The 24,825-nt window shown below is 41.0% G+C and overlaps 1 protein-coding gene across 3 annotated transcripts in view; it reads right to left on the bottom strand.

The window, feature by feature from the left end:
• Positions 1 to 570: 570 nt before the first annotated feature.
• Positions 571 to 24,825, bottom strand: part of rspo2 (R-spondin 2) — an 81,893-nt gene continuing 57,638 nt past the window's right edge. For all 3 annotated transcript variants that reach the window (XM_086039055.1, XM_086039058.1, XM_086039056.1), the window contains one exon: positions 571 to 2,223. In XM_086039055.1, the coding sequence (XP_085895181.1) occupies positions 2,108 to 2,223 (116 nt within the window). In that variant the 3' untranslated portion in view covers positions 571 to 2,107. The remainder of the gene's footprint in view (positions 2,224 to 24,825) is intronic.

Below are 24,825 nucleotides of genomic sequence, written 5' to 3'. Positions count from 1 at the left end.
CAATACTGCAGAATTTGACTGAATGCAAACACTATGGCCCTTGAAATTCATTAGTGGTTTGCACCTTGCTTCTGTATTAAATTCATGAAAGTGTCTCTTGGTTCAAGGGAAATTCTAACAATCATACACATTCTCCAGAGTATTCTTGGCTTCTGTTAATGTTGGGAATTTCTCAATGGTAAATACTGCACTATTAAACAGTGTAAATTTAAAGGTTTCATATGAAACATTCCGTTTTTTATTAGTTGGGTCTCGCCATCAAAATAAACAACAAAGTAAATATTTTGTTATATCCGTATACTGTATATGAAAAAGTCTGCGAGCAAGCTATTCTGCATTTATGCGGAACGGTTACTCAGATTAAAATTTGCTGTTGACCAGTGTAAACCTTTATTCAGTGCAATATGTAGCCCATGAAGATGTGATAAATGATTCTACTTGAAAATGTAAAACACGATTGTGTAATACTGAGTGTTAACAATACCGTTACACTATTTCGACCAAATTGTCCATATCCAATTCTTTGGCTTTACTGCTGCACTGGTGTTTACGATATGATGTGATGGATTCCATAAATGTTTTTGAAATCATATGATAGTGAAAGTGAAGAGTGAAAGAGTTTCAGAGTGTAGGCACATATATTAGCGCTACAGACATTAACAATTTTCATACAGTCACATGAAATGTTGTTTAATAAAACACAATGTACACATATGCAGTCCTATGACCATACATTTGCTGGCGTCTAATTAATAAACTCAGAATATATCAAAGCAGAGTTGTATACGTCCTTTTTGCTTACTCTTTGAAACAGTGAAATCAGTAGATGTAGTTGAATGGATGGAATACAACACTAAGCAATGCATGACATTACAAAACAAGTTCTTGCAGATATGCGCATGATGTCAAACTCCCCAAAATATGAAAGCATATAAGAGTAACAGTATGAGGCAAAAAGAAATTGTCATTGAACAAAAAAAAGTACAAAACCGAATCAATAAATAAATCAAATATATACCTACCATATAAATGAAATAGCTATGTGATGGCTATGTTATTGTTTTTTAATCATTTTAATCTGCAGCGTGTTATTACAGCCTTTTATCCCTACATTTAGAATGGTGAACAAGTCAAGACTGAAAATACAGCAATAAGCCTTCATAATTCGATAAACTATGTACACGTGTGTCTCTGCCATGCGCGTCAAACAACTAAAGTTCTTAGTTTTCTTTCTTTCTTATGCACACTATACAGTTAGAGCATACAGCTGACTGAACGTAAACAGTTTGTGCTGAGAATAAAATACTTTGCAACTATGCATGGTAATTTAATATTACTCTCAAAAATGTACAGAACATAAAGGCCACACATGGGAACAGTCCATATCCATTCAGACAGAAAGGTGAGGGTAGCTTTGACATAAATATAGAAACAAACCAAAAAAAAAAACAGTCTCTTTCAGCTCAAGGTGCCATCTTCTTGGCCGTCAACCTCACTTTCCTCGGCCCAGTCTCGTACCTCTTTATCATCCTCCATCTTTTCCCGTGCTTCCTACTTTCCGCTCCTCTTTCAGGGCTGTTTAATGAACCCCCTTACCTCCGCCCCCCACTGAATAATACATCTTGGCAAATCTCTCCCTACCTTTCTCTTACACCTCCCCCTATTTGGCTTGCTCGCCTTTCCAGTCTCTGGTTGCCCCCTCCGTCTTCAATCACCCTAGACAGTTAATGACATTGTTATTGAGGGGAAATGTGTTTCAGTAATGTCAACTGTAAATGTCCACAAGGCAAGGCATGGGGTGGAACTGTGTCAAGTGAGTCGACTACTGAACAGTGCAGCCGAGAGGAAGTAGCAAGAGGCAGGTGTGTCAAGTATGTTTTTAGTGTGTTGGTACTCAAATTGTATAGTAGACAAACATTTTGCAGTGACGGATTTAGGAATCATGGCGATGTTCTGGTAGGTGAGGGGGTGGGAGGGATGTTATTGGAGGTCTGAGACGCAGGCGAGGTTGACGGTGTTTTTGTGATGTTTTGTCAGTCAGAGCATGGTTGCAGCTAGCAGCGTTGCGTAGGTTCTTTGTTTAACGGTGAGTCCATCTTCTCAGTCCTCACTGGCTGGCGCGTGCAGAGGCCAAGTGGTCGCTGTGCTGGTTCTGGGCCCAAAATCGCAGCCTCTGCTTGCCCTTCTTCTTTGCTTCTTTGGATCGATGCTTCCCTGAGCCTCCTGAGAAAAAACAAAAAGAGGAGAAAGTGTTATCCCATCAATCAGCTCTAATCTCTATTTTTGATGGTCATAAACTGCCATGAAGGTTGTGGGGCTTCAATGTGAAAGGTGAAGTTGCACACCCTGTTGACTGCACGGGCTGCAGGTAGCATGTTTTTTTCAGATATAGTCAGTTTTATCGTGATCAGACATATCGTACAATCAATGAGTTGAAGCAATTAGCTGCAAAACCTTGTTCATTGCATTACCTTTGTGTTGCCTTCTGGCAAAAGAGAGAAAAAAAAAAAGAAGAAAAAAAAACTCCAAGCAACATTTTCACGACTTGTTCTTATCAAGCAGGCAGTACGTCCAGCAGGACAAGCCAATTTATGGACGTGACTTTGTCCGATCATCTGCCAAGGTTCACAGCGCCTGCCTTTTCAAAGAGTTTCCATGGACTCTTTTGTCAAGTTTTCTCTTCACTGCGACCTGATACCACATACACTTGAAACATGAAACATGAAACGAGTCAGTCGTATATGTTGGAAGCTCCAATATTCGGGTCTGAACATGAGGTTTGAACTATGCGTTCACCCCAACACTTTCCAGTGCCAATGGAACAGAGAGGGGAGAGAAGTGCAGAAAGTCAAATCTTCCCAACTTCGTCCCTCAGCCCGAGGTTAATCTGTCCCAGGTTTCCCCGCTGGGACAAGCCATGCTGGAAACTGACACGCTGCTTTCATGGAAGCATGTGTGGTGAAGGTTTTGCACCCTCAACTCTCTGTGACAGGGAAAACGCTGGCTACTAAACCGCAAGGCAACAATCCGGCTGCCAAGGCCACAAATAAGATAACGAGGTGTATGTGTGTGTGCGCGAGAGATTTATGGAAGACAGAGTGAGTGTGAGGGAATTTAAGGTAAAAGAAAATCTAATGGGGGGGGGGACTTGGATGATGAGACCAAAACTGGTTCTGATGTCGAAAACAGTACACTCCACGCTTATGGTTCATGTGGGAGTCGGGTGGGGTGCGGGAGAGATGCTTTTGAAAAATAAATACGTTTTTGGAATGCTTTCAATAGCTTCTGGCTCTCATTATTGCACTTGTTCAACTCTTTCTCACGAAAAAATAGGTAAGTGTGTGTAAAATGGCATTATCTCTAATTGCCTTCTCATATGTGCTTACATTTGGCCTTTAAAGCACCCCAAGAACACACCCTGTGCCCATTCCTGGAGTAAAATTTGCACTTGTTTAAGCTGACACGCATGAGAAGGCGAGATATTGCTCTGCTAATAGGCTCTCTCGATGAATAATACAGATGCATGCAAACATCAAACCATCTCAGAGCTATTTCCTGCAATTAATCTCAATTGGTTATTTTGAACCGCATTGCCAATTTAAGCCATGGCCATAAAGCTTCTCACACACAGCTTAGCCTGTGAGAACAACTTTCACATCACTTCCATCGAAATTGTACGCCCTGACACGGAAGAATGTGAGCGGAAAACTTTGTACACTTGCTTAACTGATGCCACTTTAGATTTTTAGCATGGCTTACAGCACCAGAATGTTTGTTAAAGCAAACCTGGACCTGAAAGACATTTGGCTTAGGGCAGAGTTTTCCTAGCCTTTTAAACAGGCAATTTTCATTCAAAACAGCGTTGCTAGGTGCCTGATAAACACTTTCAGCGAATCAACCCAACGTAAATTATATTTGACAGCTATAAAGAAAGTGGTGTACCATTAAACTCCTGTAACACGGAAAGCTCGATTCCTTGGACACAAGGTTATATTGAAGCATTTACAGCAACTGTTTGAAATGTAAATAAAGATGAAAGCTAAAAAATACTTCTCGTGTTCGGGTTGGGAACTTTGACAATGAAGCGTTACATGTTTATACTGTTTAATATCCACATCAAGCTTCTGCCTTCCAGACATGTGCAAATCATTTCATGCATTTTCATGCTCGTTTTGTAAACACTATTGCTTCTACAGTTTGCTCTTGTGTTTTAAATTCTTTATATTTCTCATCCATGAGAGTGTCTTCCTTCTTAGCAAACTGGCAGTGCAGAACTTTTACGAGGAATTTAAAAAATCGGATTCCTATATGAGGACGTTGTGGAAGCGAATGTACTCTATGTGCTCATCTCTGATGTTTCCCAGTCATCACGTTTAACCTTACCACCATTCAGTTCATCAGGTCAGACTATATCATCATTATAATTGTGCTATATTTATTGATCCAAACTCTGCAAAGTGACTGACTCGTTACACCAGCATTGCCATTTTAGGCTGCATGTTAAACTCAAACTTCTCAGTGTTGGCAGCTAGAGGGCAACCAATCCCCACACACGACTCATCCTCCAGATTCTGAGACAATCAGAGATGACCCATCATACATCTCCAAGAACCTTGTTTACTTTTTCCTCAAGGCACCATGCATCCTGTACCATTCCATCATCTTATGTTTAAGTAACTACTTAAGATGATTACCAAGGTTCACAGAAGAGGCTCTTTCATTTTCCTGGAAACAAAATTATTAACTGAAGTCGATCATTCCGTTCAAAACTTGGAACATAATCATAAATCTTGTGGAATTTAAAGAAGATTTTATCTTGGGAGGCACAGAAAGTTTAAAACCATTTGCCATCTTCATTTTTACATTGTCGGTGGAACATAAAGGATTGAATGAAAGGAGAATGGCTTTTATCAGAATATGATGATCCCTCACATGTTATTTATTTCCGTTCTGGCTGCATTTACACACCACAGCAGAAGCATAACTCACCAATGTTTAGTTTCCCTTTACAGATACAATCTTTTTCTGCCAGCTTGACATTTGTATTTGAGCTGGAAATGAATGTAAATCAAACAAATAAACAAAAAAAAAAAAAAACTCAAGTACAAATCAAAATGTTTTGTATTCAAAATCAGAAGCAGAGCTTGCGGTGGGACGGTTGTTTATTGCTGTCAGAAACGACCTTTCGTGGAATTCTTTTATGTTCATGTGCCTTGGTCTGTGCGTGTTTGAAACAAACACATGCCTGTAATTCCTTTTATCCCACTGAGTGTAAGCTCCTATGTCAACTACATGAACTTCAGAAATACTTTGGCAAAATATACAGCTTTTTACTGCCCCTTCCGAGAATCTCGGCAATAATCAAGATAAATGTATGGGGGAGAAAAAATCCAAGAACAAGTTATCATCTATCACACACATCATAATGTTGGTCAATGGCGCTGTTTATTAATATACAACAAGGATAGAAAAGAAACAAAAATTAAATGTAGCTATTGTTTCCCACCTAAGAAAAAAAAACTATGGAGGAGGATCTGTAAACAAGTGCTTAGCAAGGACAAAACCTCTCACTGACATTTGCATTGCATTTGCACATTTGTACAGACGTTAGTAGGAAATGAGGACAGTTGCAATTTTGCTGAGAAAATGTCCAGATTTATGTTTATTGACATTGAACCGATTTAGTTTAAGGCACAGAATTAGCTGAACTTATTCTCTTGCGCTGTGGGTTTTGGAGTTGCAGAATTTAGCTTGAATATTGATTAAAGCTACAGTGTGTAGCTTTTGTCGCCTCCTAGATTGGAAATCTGCATTACGACAAAAGAGTCGATGCTTTGCTATGATGTGATTCTATACCATTATTAGTCTGTGTCAAAGGACAGCCGAAGGGGGAAAAAAGATGAATTCTTTGATTACTGCCTGATTATTTTCCAGAAACACTAAATAATATGTTTAATTAGCTTTTTTCAAATGGGAAATATAGAAGCGGCGCTCTGCCATTGCTAGATAAAAAGCATCTTATCATGTGCGTCATTTCCGGCACTAAGGCAGAGGGCGGCTATCTTGCATTTGTCTCTGTTACTGACAACTGTTATTTTTTCGCTGAAAAACTGTGTATTACAGTGCATTTTTTATGAGAGGATCCCTGCATGGAGTAATGAGAGCCTGGAAGAGAGTGAACTTCACTGGCTGCATCAAAAGTTATATTATCCCAGAATCGTAAATCGTGAATTACTGAAGTTTACATTCCACAGTGATTTTTTTTTTTTTCTTGATAAACTTTGCTTTCATTACATTGTTCATAGTTGTGATAATATGATACAGATTAGTCTTTGAGAAGCAATCAGAGATATACCTTACGAGAAAATTTATACTTTCATTCTTACAGATGTAATGTGCAAAAGAGCTTCTCCCAGACTTATTGGTACAACCGTATGCCACACATTGTGGCCGCAGAGACAAAAAAAATAACATGAAAACGCCACAGAGAAAATCAATGTATTGCATGATGTGCGGTGGGGTAGACATCTATAAGCTACTGCTTCTCCCTACTCCTTGTTGGCTCTCATTACCACGTACTGAATATTGTATGCAAATGTATTGTCTAGAATGTACTATGTCCAAATAAACTAATTGAGACTAATGTATCAATCAATCAATCACATTTTATTTATATAGCACTTTTCATACATAAATGCAACTCAAAGTGCTTTAAAACATTCAAAGCAAAACATAGAATTATCTTCAATCAAAAGAAAAGATAAATTATTTAAAAGTTGTTGAAAGCCAAACTAAAAAGGTGTGTCTTGAGCTTCCTCTTAAAAATATCAACAGTCTCTGCAGACCTGACATCCTCTGGCAGGCTATTCCAAAGGTGAGGACCAAAATGGCTGAATGCAGCCTCGCCATGCATTTTGGTCCTCACCCTTGGAATAAATAAAAGGCCGGCGCCAGAGGACCTCAGGATCCGCGAGGGCTGGTATGATAAAAGCAAATCAGATAAATAAGATGGCCCAAGACCATTAACACATTTATAAACTAATAAAAGTACTTTAAAATCGATCCTGAAACACACAGGGAGCCAATGCAGCAATTTCAAAACTGGCGTAATGTGCTCCCGCCCTCTGGTTCTCGTCAGCACCCGAGCGGCTGAATTCTGCAGTAGTTGCAGTGGTGAAATGCTCTTTTTCGGGAGGCCAGAGAGCAGGGCATTACAGTAATCTAAACGACAGGAAATAAAGGCATGCATCAGCACTTCCGTGTTAGCCTGAGAGAGAAACGGGCGGACTCTGGCGATATTCTTAAGGTGATAAAAACCAATCTTGGTTACATTTTTAATATGAGGAATAAAACTGAGCTCAGAGTCAAATGTATTCAAGTTAGGCAAGCTTAAAAAATTGCAACGCAAGATGGCCGCCAGTGGCTTCACTTCCCGCTCCGGCGAGTAAGGCTTCATTAGCAATCCAGGTTACTAAATACCTCCGTGGCACTAGTGCAGGAATGTCATCGGTCCAAAAGAAATGTAAAAGATAAAATGCAGCAAGATGTATGAGGAGCCATACAAAGCCACACACACACACACACACACACACTCCCACGCACCCCGCCACACACCCACGCATATACATATATATATTAGGGCTGACAAACGATTAACATTTTTAATCGAGTTAATCACAGCTTAAAAAATATTTGATCGTAATTAATCGCAATATCTCCAAAATATGCCATATTTTTCTGTAAATTGTTGTTGGAATGGAAACATAACAGACACAAGACGGATATATACATTCAAAATACTGTTCATATGTAATGTATTTTTGAAACAACAAATCATCATGAAGGCGGCACGGTGGTCGACTGGTTAGCACGTCCGCCTCACAGTTCAGAGGTCGTGGGTTCGATCCCGGCTCCGGCCTCCCTGTGTGGAGTTTGCATGTTCTCCCCGTGCCTGCGTGGGTTTTCTCCGGGCACTCCGGTTTCCTCCCACATTCCAAAAACATGCATGGTAAGTTGATTGGATACTCTAAATTGTCCCTAGGTGTGATTGTGAGTGCGGATGTTTGTCTCTGTGTGCCCTGCGATTGGCTGGCAACCAGTTCAGGGTGTCCCCCGCCTACTGCCCAAAGACAGCTGGGATAGGCTCCAGCACGCCCCGCGACCCTTGTGAGGAGAAGCGGTACAGATAATGGATGGATGGATGAAATCATCATGAAATGAAAATTAAAATTTTTAAATTAAAATTATTAACATTCTTTCTGTAGTAGGCAGTATTTTTATTCTCTACAAAAACAAAAACGCAAAAGTGCCTCAGAACAGTGACAGAAATATTTCAAATGTCTGCAAACAAATCGTGTGTGTAAGTGTGTGTAATGTACACATTTATATGTGGCCCTTGTAATATTCTTAGAGTGTATGTTTTCCGAGTGGTCCCTGAAGTGCACAGGAACGTTATTGCCTCATATGTTATGCTGTGCTATGCTGTAGGTGGTATCAGCAATTCATGTGTTCTTCCTTTAAAATGACTTTATTAATACAAAACAAGACAGCCCTCTTCTCTACTCATCCCCAGTCGCTGATGCAAACAAATGTATTCACATTTCTGAGATTTAAAAGCTGTTCTCTTTTTTCCAAATGCTTCTTTATATTCTTAGAGTATATATTTTCCGAGTGGGCACTGAAGTGCACACGAATGTGACTGGCTCATGAGTCTTATGCTGTGTTCTACTATGAGAGTGAGACGCAGTACAGTTGTCAGCACGTTGTGTGTTCCTCCTTTAAACTGACTTTATAAACACAAAAAAAAGACAGCCCTCTTCTCTTCTCATCCTCAGTCGCTGAGGCAAACCAATTTATTCACATATCTGAGATTTGAAGATGCCCTCTTCTTTCGAAATGCGTCTTCATATTCCCGCGGGCGAGACGCGCCCGCTCTGCTGCTCACTGCATTTCAAAGTGGGATTATGCATCGGCGGTCGTTATGCGCATGCGTTAAATCAATTACAAAATGTAATTACCGCCCGTTAACGCGGTAAATTTGACAGCACTAATATAAACAAAAAAAAAAGTTATACTCTGCAGATTTAACATGGGGATGTTTCAAGTCTTGTCAGATGTCGCATGTTGTGTTGTGTACACGAAAGAAAAAAAAACGTCTGGAATACGTTTACAGTATTGTGATTTCCAGTTCTTAAATTTTCCAATGAATTGTCATGAGAAGATGTTGCTGGAAGTTACCCTGCAACTGATATGTGAGCAAATAGAAAAGCACTGGCACAGGCCAAATGATTTCATCCACTAACAGCGCTGGCAGTGCCGCATGAATCAAAGGCCTAATCTTACCTCCATTGCTTGTGGTTTGAGAGAAATCGATGACCTAACTCAAGAAGGCATTAAGACATACGGTAAATGGGATCCTATTCTGGTCGGGGGGGGCGAGGGAAACAAAAAACATCCCCTCTGTTACCCTAGTGCACCTCTCGGTGCAGGCTGCTAATTAATATCCTTCACAGCACAAAGGGAGGGGTTGATATGCTGTTAATCAACAAATTTGAAGTAGTGGACTGAGGGAAGGTAAATTCATATTCAGCGGCTCATCTCTCCCTCATAAGCAGGCCGTAGAGCAGGCCATCATTTGTGAGGGGAAAAAGAGAACTACTGGCGCCAGTGAGATTTGATTTCAGTGGCAGGAATTGGATTATCAACCATTAAGGGCCTCCTCACACATACATTTATAACGCTGTGAAGGGAAAAGGAGACTTAGCCAGGCAGTGTTTTCTTGACTTACACTTCTTGTGGCTGTCTGGAAAAAGGTAACATATTCTATACACTGATGCATCTACAAACTGCTGCTAACATTTCAACTGATTTATAGCTGGTACTCGGCCCGATGACATCAGGTGAGCAAAAGTTCAATAGGATGCAATCCAAAGCTTGGCGCAATGGCTAAAATAAGGTTCAAAGTTTTGCTTCATTTCAGAGTTGGATATTATTTCCAGATAAAAACATGCCAAAAATGCAGAAAAGTGCAATATTTTAGAAATGCTCAGGCAAACAAACGCTGGGAAAAAGAAATGAGCCTCACGACAGGGAGAACAATCATTTACAAGAACGCTCATCTTGCCAACCAACTGACAAGTGGTTCTCTGCACAGTGTCACTAAGCTCTAACAAGGTTACTGCGTGTCGCACTCTTTCATTCACTCTTACACTTTGTGCTTCTCTCCCCCCTCCCATGATCTGCTTCCTATCACAGTGCTGCTGGGATAAAATGATTTAAAACATACACATTCCAATTCAAAAAGCTAATGTTGGGATTAGTTTGGTCATTATTTCCTCATCTAAAACCTGGTGCAGGATATGCAGAGGGATTAATGCGTGTTAGTTCACCCATTCACTCTTTGATGCTCTTTCTTACTGACAATAAGTTAAAGTGAAAACCGACTTGGAGATTAACATCTCTAAGCGGAAAAGTCCCAGCTAAACATGCATGAACGACAAGGTGATTAATATGGCCAATAGTCAGTACAGACAGCATGTTTTTTCCTCTCTGAGAGGGTCTATCATAGCAGCAAGAATCAGCCGCAAATGGTCCACTAGGGCCAAAGAACAGAGGATGACCCTGCACATTAAAGTATCCATCAGTCTGCTCAAAGTTTAATGTGACACTTCACTGTATTTCAAAAACTCTTAATTGATCCCTTGTTCTGTTTAGGTTACCACTTCTGGCTCCAGTATTTAAAGGTGGATTCATAAGTCTGATTTTGTTCTGAGACTCTGAAGGTTCTCTTCTATGCCTTCACTTGCATACTTCTACTGTCCTTAACAGACTCACTGGAAACATTGCTTCCAACTGGACAAGGAAAGCTGTAATTCAGTGATTTGTTTGAGCGGATCATTTATCTTGGGAAACACTGGGACATGCTTCCTCATCCTCCCCAGTTGCACTTTGGAATAGGGCTAAACAATTATGGAAAATAATGTAATTGCGATTTCTTTTTGGGAAATTGTGATTGTGGTTTGATTTGCGATTTTTTTTCAAGGTCCTGTTCTAATGTATTTTTCAAGAATTAAAGCAGCACTGGGCTAGAAATCGACCTTAATAAAAAAAAATTCACAACTCTTTTGATGAAACGTTGACTAATAGTACAGTAGTTGAATGGGACTTCATGCCCTGAGGAGGTCTGTATCATTTTTACTGGCACAAAGCAACTTTGAGGAGGATGGGATCAACCCTGGCACACAAAAAAATACAAATGTCCTGAATTGCTTTATGGCATACTCACTTCCTCCTTTCGCTATAAGGACTGCTCAGGATTTCACGAGACTACGCGCTGGCACGTATGGGAAATGTGGTTGATTTTTGTCAAAACGCTACGGCTTTTGTCCACATGGCGCCGCCACAAAAACTGACATATGACACATCCATCCATCCATTATCGATACCGCTTATCCTCACAAGGGTTGCGGGGGCGTGCTGGAGCCTATCCCAGCTGTCTTGGGGCAGTAGGCGGGGGACACCCTGAATTGGTTACCAGCCAATTGCAGGGCACACAGAGACAAGCACACACACACGCAATCACACCTAGGGGCAATTTTAGAGAGTCCAATCAACTTACCATGCATGTTTTTGGAATGTGGTGGGAAACCGGAGTACCCGGAGAAAACCTACGCAGGCACGGGGAGAACATGCAAACTCCACACAGGGAGGCCGGAGCCAGGATCGAAACCATGACCTCTGAACTGTGAGGCTAAATTCAGTTGGGATAATATAAACAGTTCTGTAGGTATACTGAATATTTTTCTGGACATTCACAGTATGCAAGTAAATTTAATTTAATCACATTATTTATGGTACAGAGCATTTTGACTATATTTCCTTGGCCTTGTTTCAAAGTGATACAGTTTGCTTCAGTTTGGTAAAGAGGTTTATTGTGTTTACATTGCAAAGGGTCACAAATTAAATAATATGAACCGTCCAACCTTGCAGTATCTCATTTTGGTGGTGAAAGTGGCAGTGGTACACGGAAGCCCACACTTGTTAAGTAACTAGGGATTCAGTATCATCACTATGGATATTTAAGTCTGTGAGGAGCCTAAAGTCGAACCAGTGACGCTGCCCCTAAATCCAATACAATCAGTTCACATTACTGACAATAAATGGCTAGCTCAACACTGTTCACTAGATGTCACCCACAATGGAAATGAAATTCTTACTGCTTTGAATGTTCTCTGTACGTAACTTCTGGTGCAAACATTTGTCTTGTCATGTAATTCCTCTCCTGAGATCACTTGTTGAAGCCGGTCCCACTCTGGGAATATGTGCCACAAAATGACAAAACTTGATGGTTCAAGTTTTGTATGACATTTAGTGGCATATTCTCTTATCATAAGACATCAGGAGGATTTGACTGAAGCACTCCCTCTGTATCACACTATTGCAGGCTAAATAATAATCATTTACTCATCAATTGGTGGACTTGGCCTCACCAAGAACTGTCACCTTATAGTGGTGGAGGGGTTTGTGGCTCCCAAAGATTCAAAGAGCTAAGATTTCTGGGGCTGTATGCTTTTATAGTAGGGTCACTAATGGTAAAAAGGTCCTAGGTGAGGGACCAGGCAAACCACAGCTCAAAACCCCTTGTGAAGAAATACAATTAATGTATATCATTTTTCCTCGCACGGCCCCTCTGGAGCCAGGCCCGAATGTGGGACTCGATGGCGAGTGCCTAGTGGCCGGACCTGAACCCATGGGGCCCGGCCAGGCACAGCCCGAAGAGGCAAGGTGGGTCCCCCACCTGTGGGAGGGTCCAAGAGAGTTGGGTGCAAAGAGAGCTGGTGGTGGCCGGAAGCAGGGACCTTGTTGGTCAGAATCCAGGCTACAGAAGTTGGCTCTGGGGACGTGGAACGTCACCTCTCTGGCAGAGAATTAGCTTGAGCTGGTGTGTGAGGTTGAGTAGCTCCGACTAGACGGTCAGACTCGCCTCCACACATAACCTGGGCGCTGGTACCAGTCCTCTTGGGAGGGGTTGGACATGCTTCCACTCTGGAGTTGCCCACGAAGAGAGGCGCCGAGCAGGCGTGGGCATAATTATTGCCCCCCGCCTTGGTTCGTGTACATTGGGATTCACCCTGATGGATGGATCCTAACTTTTGTTCTGCAGATCAGAGTACCCACCCTTCTTGGAATTTATTTGAGGGGGTGCTGGCGAGCGCTCCCACTGGGGACTCTATCGTTTTGCTGGGGGACTTCAGTGCTCATGTGGGCAAAGACAGTGAGACCTGGAAGCGTGTATAGAAGGGGGGGGGGGGCATTTTGGCATGGTTTGGTATGCTTTTATTGTCACAGTTGTCTTAAACATTTTTTAAGTAATCTGCAGGAAGCAAATTATAATGACACTAGGCTCATCAATTGGCCTGCCCTTTGATATCCAATACATTGACCTCAAACTCAAAACACAATTCACAGACCATATTAAAAGAATTTCAGTGTCGATTGTGTGTGTGTGTGTGTGTGTGTGTGTGTGTGTGTGCGTGTGTGTGTGTGTGTGGAGAGGGCGGGCCCTTCGGGAGGGTTATGGATGAAGGCCCAGAATTTGGTGCTCCGCCCCTGGTCATGGGACGCATTTTTAACATCCTGCATTAAAAACGTTGTCTGTTTTACTCACATGGTCTCAACAACAACAAACAAATGACAGAGCTGGTTGATTAATATGATGAATGTCTATGTCTTTCATCAAATCAGTTGAAAGTTGAAAAAGAAAAGTATATTGACTTCAGCTGCACCATGTGCTGTCACCCATCATAATTCTTAGTGAGTTGGGGGAAGTTAACAAGGGCCCCAGGACCAGATGGTTTCTTTCCAACCGATGCATGGTTTATTGGTTTAAAACTACTCTCTGCAAGATTTACACTACATTAAAAAATACACCTGTTTTGACATAAAATAATAATACAAATAATTATGAAAAAATTAATTCCACAGCAGCGTAGCAGTACTACTACACAGTAACTTTCCATCCATCTAATACTAAGGGCAAAAAGTGGGGTACTACATCCAGGACTGGTCACTAGTCAGTCACACATATTGAGCATTTAGAGCAGTGGTTCCCAACCGGCGGAGCCCCACAGATGAAAGAAAAAAAAAGTACAGTACTTCTGGTTTATTTATTATCCAAGGCTGAAAAATATTTTATTTTGAAAAGTGACTGGATTCTCTCCGTTACATCCATCTATGACTGACTCTTAACGCATGTCAAGTCATATATACACATACACACGCGCACACATACACACCCACGCACACTCACACCAACGCCCAGAACCCTGCTCCGGATGGTAACTAGTTACAGGGCCGGTAACAGTTACAGGGTACAGACTTGTATGAACCTGTCCGTGGCAGAAAAAAGGTTTGGGACCACTTATTTAGAGTCTTCAATTCACCGAGCAGGAATGTGTGGAAGGAAACCAGAGTAGCTGGAGATGGCTACTGAGGATTGGAAGAACATACACAGACCAACTGCCACCTTAGGAAGTCCAAACTGGACTGGACTGAACTCCATGAAGCACAATTTTCTGTACGAGTAACCTTTTTGCCTATATTAAAATTAACTAGTTTCAGAAAGTATTTACAAAATGTAGAATGATTCAAATGTAAGTCAAATCAAACTGTTTCTAATGCAAGAAGTAGAAAATGTAGAAGAGTTCCATCCCTTGACAATAATATATTGAGGCGCTAATCAGAGCTGGGCATTTTACAAAAAATTGAGCGGCCGCTGTCCGTCACACGCCTTTTTTTATGTGCGGGGGGTGGCGGGGGGGACTGCAAACCTCAATAGTATCCCTCCACCACCACCCCCGACCCCAGTTGGCTGATAATTGAACAGAAAGAGTGACACACAGTGACTCTATGCGCCATGGATGCCTGTTCACAGCCTGGTGCCTAACTCAAATCTGTCCCCCAAGCAATAACAACTCACTATTGTTCCTCGCAGCACTCACCGCGAAAAAAAAAAAGACTATAGACGGACGACAGATGAAAGACATTAAAAACATGGGCTTCCGACTATGCTTAGTCCGTCTATTTTGAGATATTTCCCGTCATTCGTCAACCGTCAGCAAAACGGGCGTCCGTCATGTGCGGATAGACGGACCGGTCCGTCACAAAGACGGTATGCCCAGCTCTGGTGCTAATTCAAGGCAGAAATAATGACCTTCAATATTTGCTCTTTTTCTCTCTCCCCTGCGTACATTGACTGGTAAGTGCATGAAGCACCTTTCCGATTTTGCGCTTTGAAGTAATAATTTTTTATAAGCTAACGAGCAGTGATTTCACACAGCCAATTGTGCCATGAGGGTAAGCAGCCAGGCAGTGAAGAGCCATTAACGACAGGCCCGCTCAGCCTGATGCGACTGGAAACCACAGGACTCCCGAGACGAGCGGAGCCCCCTCTGTGGTTTACTATCTCCCGACTGACTCATCGACACATCTGGACTTAAGTACATGTGGCTCTCATGCTGCACGGGCACTTGGGTAAATGAGGGATAATTAGGCTTAGTTGGCTTTAATGAATGGCTTAATGTTGTGTTTCATTTCAGATGAGAAAAAATATAAAGCTCGGCATTTATCAAAGGGAGGGCCATGGTGATGCTACTGAAGGAGCGTTGCTCTTGTGGGCGGAACATTTTGTAATTGTTGTATGGATGAGGTCAAGGCAAAGTGAGCTGAAGATAGCAGCAGCACACGAGGGAGTGGTTACAATGTGACCACACATTTAAAGATTGGGAACACACTGGGACACACGGTAGCAAATTGATCATTCGTTCTGTAAAGTTACTACAGATGTGAACTCTGTCACCACTCAAGGACACAGTGAAAGCTGTAGCACTCACTTTGCAATCAAATAAACATACTGAGCAACCCACACTTTTATTTCCATACATACACTGACTCCTCCGACTTAATGATGTAATTATATTTGTACTTAGAAAAAGGATAGCAATTAATCCTTGTTTCCAATTACATTAATCATATTCAACGGGTAGAAGTTCACAATGAATTGCGTTAACCAGGGGTAGTTTGTCAATAGAGGGTGCTGGAGGATCGCACTCCTGCCCAGCTGAGTCACCTTGAAAGGGAAAGAAAACTTGAATGATGAAAAATGTTTGCAGTTTTCCCTCGCTACTTCGCAGTTCGGTAATTGAGGTTTCACTCGATTGCGGGTTTCGTTTGTAAACTAAACGTCATCTAATGCAGATTTACCTCACTATTTTGTGTGTTTTCTTGCTTTGTCTTCCGTCTAACTAGTCAAGAAAAGCCTTTTTTTTGGGCGGGGGGATTTGTTTTAACACCAAGACCATAAACATTAGAGGCACATTCGGAAATCCACTCTAACGCCCGTGCACTACTCTGAGAGTGTGTGTGTTCAGAGAGGCAGAACACTCCCCTCTCATTAATTTCCAAACACAGCCTATGTTCTAAACCAATCAGCAGCTTGTGCTCGAACTGTTTCCATCTGGATTGCCTGACACACTGGCGCACCGTGTCGGCAATTGGAGCGCCTAGCGTACAGCGTGCACCGCCGTTCCATTTTTGGTGCACTTAATAACTGAACGGCACAATTTGAACAATGTTCTGATTTTCCGAATGGTTCTCAGGAGCTCGTCGCTCCCAAAATACCTGTTCCCTCATCATGGGTGCATTTGGAAGTATCAACGTATCGTTTACTCTAGGGCTGTCAATTTAGCGCGTTATTCTCGGCGTTAATCCAACCCCCTTTTGACGCCGTCAATTTTTTGAATCGTGTGATTAAGGTTACCATAGCAACCAGCGGCTGCATTGATAAAGGCTGCTGGTCACCATGATCTATATATGTATATTTTAAAAAAAAGCTTTAGAGTAGAGGAGGCGTTACGTCTGCTTCAAAATATTGACGATGAGGATGAATTTCTCATCTTACACATGCACGGCTGAGGCCCCCTACCCCGCGGTGATAGTCGCGACGTACGCATTGGTAATGTAATGCTTAAAAGTTGTTCTTCCTTATCTTTGGAGGCTGTGGTATGGCGGGTTACAATAGGTTTGACTTTATGTATTTTTGCTGGCGTCTTCCTTGCTAAAGAGAACCGACACGGCAGGACAGGGTTTTGTTGAGTCTTGTGAGTCAGACGTCTCACCCTAATTCACCTCTCTCTCTCGTTTCTTTTTAGCGCCGTGCCAAACCAAATCTAAAAGGAAAAAATACTTAAGCACAATATATATAAAGAAATACATACACACAAAACAATATTGCAGCATTTTAGAAAAATAATAAATACAAAATAATATGCCGTTTGCTCCGAAGCAGCTGTATTTTTTAACAGCAGGAACCATGCAGCGTGATCGAGAGCCGCACGGGACACTCTCAGTGGTACACCATCTGTTTCCCGTTCATTTATCTGACACAATTTACGTTAAAATATACCCACAACCGAATTTTAATAAACAAAATACCTTTATAAGACACTCGAGCAGCAAGTAATAATCTTTTTCGTCGATGAAGTCATTGCCAGAGTGCAATAAAAAGTGACGTGAGTATGAATGACTGCTCTAGTATAGTTCTAAATCCAAGCTGCGCTTGAACAAGTCACTCTCAAGATAAAATAAACATATCTGTCAGAACAACACTAATGTAAATGATTGTGTGTGTGTGGGTATGTGCATGGGCGGACGCGTGTGCGTATGGTACGTGCGTGTGTGTGCGCATGTAGGTGTGTGTGCTTGAAAGGGCTGAGGGGTTGTTTGTGTGAGTTGAATCCAATGCTTGTTTTTTCAATTGAAGAGAGAGGTCAACCCAAACATTTTTTTTTAAGAATATGTTCTATGCAGGCCCCCTAGTTGAAACAAGGTATTCTGATTGATATTGTGTTTGTGGAATAAGAGTCAAGCAGCAAAATCTAGCTATCTCAGCTATCTAGCCATTTTATCGCTTTTGTCAACTGAAAATGACATCACAGATGCTCTGAGGGCTCAAATAACGACCAATCATAGCTCAGTTTAAGAAAACAGGTGAGCTGTGATTCGTTGTTACCTGAACAACTGTGATGTTATTTTCAGTCGACAGACGTGACAAAATGGCCTGCCCCAGTGATGGCTAAAAACAGGTGCATTAACTATTTTTCCACAAATGCAATAATTATCAGAATGCCTTGTTTCAACTAGTGGGCCTGCATAAAACATATTCATGAAAAAAATATGTTTGGGTTGACTTCAATACTTTAAAGTGAAGTGACTTTAATAAAGTGTTTGCGTAAGAAAATCAATCCTCTTATTCATGTTAAGGGTATTATAATTCAAGAAAATAGTCGGACAGAAAAATCAAGGGATTTTTTTTAATGATAAATAAAATATGCGATTAACTATGAAAAAATGCGATTAACTACGATTAAATATTTTAATCGCTTGACAGCACTAGTTTACTCATAACTATACGATCCGAGTGTGCTGCTTCACTGAGACTGTTCGGAAACTCATAACATTGTTCAAATGTATATGTATTCTTTTGTATTATGAGAAAACGATATGTTGAATGAACCAATGAAATCCTCCACACAAACCGAGGCCTCGTTTGTCATCGGTCGCGTGATTTTTCTGGGACCTGATACACACTGCGAATCCGGGCTTCATTTCATTTCATTTGGCACGCCCACTTTTGCTCAAGACATGCTCCGAAGCCCCACTTAATTTAGCCCATCACTTGTTCACATGCCAAACCAGTAGACCACTTTCTGAATTAGTCATGTGGTACGTTGTTTCGGAAAGATTCTAACGTCATCGATTACGTCATCAAACCATGCTTTAAACCACACTTAACCTTGATTTTTGCTAATTACTCGGCATACACTTCAAAGTCTCGACACAGACCCTAGCATCACTTCTCTCGCCTCGTTTTTGCCTTGTAATGTATGTATCATGTAAGTAGTGTTTTTGATCGCCAGTGATATTTTCGGTTAGTGTTATACGCGTTTTGGGTTTCCTTGTTCTTGGCAACAATACATTTCTGTTTATATCCTTCCTTGTCTTTTGCAAGCACTTTTTGTTTATCTCGTTTATTCTGGTTTATTGTGACCAGCGTTCTGAGTTGTACTTTATCGGTATTTGCACTTTTTGTAAAAATAAACTCTTTGTCAATTCTTATCCGAGCCTGTGATTATAGAATCCAATTCTTCCTGGAGTACTCCAGATCTCTGACAACAGTAACAGCACCGACTTATCGCCACGAAAATGATGAAGCCTTCCTAATCACCACTGAAGTGAATAATACCTTCAGCTGCTTAATATAACAGTCCTTGTAACAGTAAATCAATTTACTTTACAGCAAAAGTGACACAGACATGAAACAGTGGTCATAGATGTTAACACTATACAAAGAATTTTTCCTTCATGCCAAAGTGTTGCTCATTCATGAGCGCGCACACATTGGTTCTCTAATTCCACCTGGACTGCATCCCCCTGGTTTCCATGGGCCTTGTAACAGAATAAAGCACAATATCAGAGGAAATTGTCTAGCAGGATTCATGCTAATTTCTGCACAAGGCCTTTCATCCCTCCTTTTCTTTTTCAGGAGGAAATCCCTCACATGTTTGGACATGGAGCGCAACTGTCCCAAAACAGGACCAGACCCTAACGAGAGGGGAGCCAAACTAAGTCAGGCAGGCTTAGGGACTAAAACAGAGACGTGGGCCATCAGGATCACACAGAGACCCCTCAGCAATAGCTGGTGATGAGAGAATACATGCAGTCTGATTCTTTTTGTTTATTCTGATTGTTGTCCTAACTCTTGGAGGCTCTGTTCAGTCTCCTTTGGTGATCCTACACATATTGTTTGATAAAAATAGCTCAATAGTTCCCAGAGTTTTGGGAAGAAAGGGGAGCGTGTGTTTGATGTATTAGCGGAGCTGCTGCTGCAAAGGGTAAAAGGAAAAGCCCATCCAGGAAGGATCTGATCCTCTTTAAGGCCTGCGCTGCATCAAACACTTGTCAAGCACCAGGCAGATGGACAGCTGAGTGGCTACGACAGATCGGATCACAGGAACCGGCCAACAAGAATCACTGCTGCTCAGCTCATCTATCCAGACACGGCTCTCAAAACTCTTGTCAATAATCCCCCTTGCGTCGCACTCAAACACAACCAGAGGGCTTTGGGCCATATGGCAGACATTTTCTTGTTGGTTTTAGATGTGTATGATTACAGTGCAATTTCAACGGTCATTTCAAGGTCTCACCTCACTGAGGTTTGCGTATGCCAGAGTTACAGCACAGGAAGGCGAAAGGAATCAAATCAAAGAGAGACCCAAGCTCGCACTAATCCAAGAGAGATGTCCAAGGTCTATTGGGATCACGGACCTGAACCTTGCCACCCAGCAAGAAATTATATTTATGTTTTAAAGAGAACTGATGTGGTACCCTGGCAGAGTGTGGCTGCTTGACAATAACCACGCAATTATGTCTTGGATTGTGCTTATCATTCAGTTCTGCAGTCCTCCCACCTTTATGGACCACCAGTGTTAATGATAATAATGCCCAAACATTTCTTCTAAGCTTCATCGAAAACAAATGGCAGTATGCAAGGGCCACTGGTATTTTTCACCTTGAATCTATTTAACAAGCCAAAACCAATCCATCACCTTAGGTAGGCGGCCATTATACTGTATATTGTTTTGACATACAGTACAGCGCATGATTGTGGTTGTTTATCTAGTTCAGTGTATACCCCACCTACTGTCCGATGACAGCTGGGATAGACTCCAGCATGACCGCGACCCTCCCTTTACATTTGTAGGGAAACACCACTATGGTTTCTAGTTCTACAATACATTTGTTTAAGTCCCTATACAGCTGAATGTAAAATGCTTAAGCACTAACATTTTAGTTTACCATATTAATTTACTGTCTCATCGTTGTTTTGCATGTAAGAGTTGTACAGTACACTGTGACTAAATGGCACTTCAAAAATATGGGCCCCTTGGCATTATTTTGTTAGGGCCCCCAAATAACCTGGTCTGGGGAGAAAATAATAGTACAGTCAACAGCGACACAGAAAGCACACACCCCGAAAATCTGCAAATGAATCACGTCAGCCAGGATGAGGCGCTTATAAGGTCAAAAGTATATTATTGTATAGGCTATTAGGCTATATTAAAAATTTTGATTTAATTTACTACACATTTTATATTTACAGCTTTGTATATCTGTGTTCTATTTTGTGTGCTCTACATATTGATAGCTCTCAAAACATTTTTTAATTACGGTAAATCAATTTAGCTTTGCCATAGGGATTATATTTATGGTGTTTGTTAAAATCACTTACGGTATTTTCCGGACTATAAATCACATTTTTTCATAGTTTGGTCGGGAGTGCGACTTATATGTGAAATTATTAACACATTATATTGTATCTCTTTTCTTTTCAACGTCAGCAAACAATACACCAAAAACAACCACACAAGGGCGTTTTAAGGCTGCATATAAACCTGCATTACATATTGACTTTACAATAGGCAGAATAACATGTATAGTGTAAATCATTTCACAACTTATTGTAACCCACATAAAGAAACATAAAGATACATCCTAAAAGCTATTAAAATGCATGAATAGTTTCAACGGTTAAAATCTAACATTTTGATAAATAAGTAATTAAAATAGTATGATGAAGACAATTTGACTGTCTACCAATAGACATCAACACAAAATAGTGTACTGTTGCTTTAAGACACTGGCTGGGGTCTTGCATCACGTACGGAGCTGAGAGCGGGGAAGAGAACAAAGAGATCATTACGACTAGGGCTGTTCGATTTTGCCTAACAAGAAAATCCCGATTATTTCCTCTCAAACCCAATTTTACGATTACGATTACGATGTCTTTGTAAAATAGGAAGAATGAAAAATGAAGTATTTAGAATGTCTTTTCTTTCATCTTAATTTTACTTTCTTTGAACTCAAAATGCCAGTCAATTTAACTTAATACACAGAGCAATTGGGATTAACAGCATTTTACTTACACAATAGATTTCACATCTGTTCTTAATCAAACCAATAATGAAAGTGCATATACCATCTGAAACGAAATCATCAACATGAAAGAAGGTAGACAGTCAATTCTGTAAACCAAACAGTCTGTCAGCAAGTCATTTTGCCAACCAGCTAGTGACTAGCCTTTCACCTTTCTCCCTGGTCTTACTTTAACATAAATCAATGATTAGTTTAAAACTGTCACTCAATAATACAATGCACTGTCAAGCTTAAGTACAGATGCATAGTCATGACCAGAGGTCCGTTGTAGAGGAGAAAAAAAGTGACAACTTTCAGACGTTGAGTTACTTGCTCACGGGTTGTATTGTACATGCGGGGCACACACTACACTACAGATCTATATTTGCCCGATTTATTAACTAAACGCTCACTTGCCTGAGCAAATAGCAGAATCGCCGGTAGCACTGGTGTTGTTGTAGTTTTTCCGGACTGCTCGCTCGTGGGAGGCAGTGGAAATGCAGAGGAAACTACGGTGGCTTAGATAAACCAAAAATAAAAAAATCGAACGTGCCGATTTGAACATTTTTAACATCGTTTTATCCCGAAAATTCGGTTTCGATTCAAAATCGCTTAATCAAGCAGCCCAAATTACCGCCGAATACATGAATACTTTTGGAGACTTGGAAACATTCTACATGGTCGGGGATAAATAAAAGACTTATTTAATCGATCTACAACCGTTTTGGTGAGTTTAAAGTTATCTTACCGTAACTTTCTTGTATGCAACATGTGTTGAATGTTGGCTAAATGTTACCATCGTAGCTCGGTGGAAATGATGTGTATTTAGAGCACAATTAAATTCCTCCAAAAATACGACTTATACTCCAGTGCGGCTTATATATGTTTTTTTTTCTTCTTTATTATGCAGTTTATGGCTGGTGCAACTTGTACTCCGGAGCGACTTATAGTCCGGAAAATACGGTACATAGAATAAAAAGCAGACATCCATCCCATCCATCATCTATACCACTTGTCCTCACAAGGGTCGCTAGCGTGCTGGAGCCTATTCCAGCTGTCATCAGGCAGCAGGCAGGGGACACCCCGAACTGGTTGCCAGCCAATCGCAGGGCACACAGAGACAAACACACACACACGCAATCACACCTAGGGACGATTTAGAGTGTCCAATCAACTTACCATGCATGTTTTTGGAATGTGGGAGGAAACCGGAGTACCCGGAGAAAACCCAAGCAGGCACGGGGAGAACATGTAAACTCCACACAGGAAGGCCAGGGCCGGATCGAACCCACGACCTCTGAACTGTGAGGCGGACGTGCTAACCAGTCGACCACCGTGCCACCAAAAAGCAAACATTTACTTGAAAATGCAAAATTTGAATTAAAAGAAGCAGAGAGAAAATAAATCAGATTCTGTCTGCCTCTTTTAACAGGAAATATTTACTTGCCACATTAAAATAACTTTATACTTCCATTATAATTCTTACATATAAAAGTTTTTACCATGAACCGTTACCGCAAAGGGATTCAAATTATACCATGATATGGATTTCAGGCCATATCGCTCAGCCCAACAGTCTCCATTTGAACCAAAAAATATGAAAAACTATTTACATACGATCTTACATTTATGTGCAGTGAACATGCAATTAGTGTCAAAGTCAAAACATTTTGGATTTAAAAATACATATTTTTACAAACAGTAGGCCTATTACACATAATTATACATTTATATATTTATGACAGCAAGCAGTAGTTCTTTCTTTATTGAACCAGTTTAAAAAAAAACTTGAAAAACGGCTGTGTCTCTCACGCCGCCTCTTTGGTGTCTTTACATTATTAAAGTTAGCTTTTAATGTTTTGATAGTGTAATGTAATTTTCGGTCATATTTGTAAATGTTACTGTACATAGTGACTATTGCGCCGAAGCTGTTATGTCATGCCATGTTGTCATTGTCATGTATCAATATTTGAAGGTAGCAATAGAGCTTTATTTAAAGCAGTTGCTCTCAAATAACCAAAATCTATGACTGCAACTTGTATATGTGGAGAGGTTGACCATAGGCCAAGCAAGAGGCTAGATGATTTGTCTAATCCTTTTAGCAAATAAATAAATAAATAAATAAATAAATATCCTCTCATTTTTGTTTTATTTTTACATTGGCCTTGGCAGTCTTTGGACCCTCTGAGTTCATCTCTGATTCTTAGTGTAAAAGTCACCCTTTTGTGGTCACTTGCACCAAAAAAGGCAAGATTCCTCCAAGTCTAGTTTATCAACTCCAACAACCTCGTGGATGCAGGTTGGCCCCCTTATGTTTTGTCATCAGAAAACCAGCAAAAGTCACTCTTTTAAGCTTAAATTGCTAATGTGTGACATAAGGTGATGTCACTAAAGTGAGTGTTCAGCTTTACTGTGATGATGGGAGTGCAGGGCTCTGTTGCATGCTCTCTACTTACCACCATAAAGGGTCTACTTTTAGTTGCCTCCTGTATTTGTTACTTTGTAGTTGACCCAACATGCGCACCCTCACAAAGAGAGAAAATCACAAAGATGTGACAACCAAAGAGAGCAGGTCTGTACTTGTCACTTTATTGTATCTCAAAGTCTCCATCCTGGCTCATTGCTCACGGACAAGATTGGGTCGGAAGCCAAAGTCTCGCTCTGAATCACTAGATGTAATTAAAAGCTGTAATGTCTCTATAAAACTGATGGCCAGATATAGAGATAGACAGGGAAGGAGGGTGGAAAGAGGAGAACTGCGAATGAGCTTCTGGTGGCGGAGTCTGAGTTGCTGCA

This window comes from Filicampus tigris, chromosome 8, assembly GCF_054856515.1.
Source record: "Filicampus tigris isolate MCC_2025a chromosome 8, RoL_Ftig_1.0, whole genome shotgun sequence".
In the NCBI taxonomy this organism is placed as follows: domain Eukaryota; kingdom Metazoa; phylum Chordata; class Actinopteri; order Syngnathiformes; family Syngnathidae; genus Filicampus; species Filicampus tigris.
This window is presented reverse-complemented; position numbering and strand designations above follow the sequence as displayed.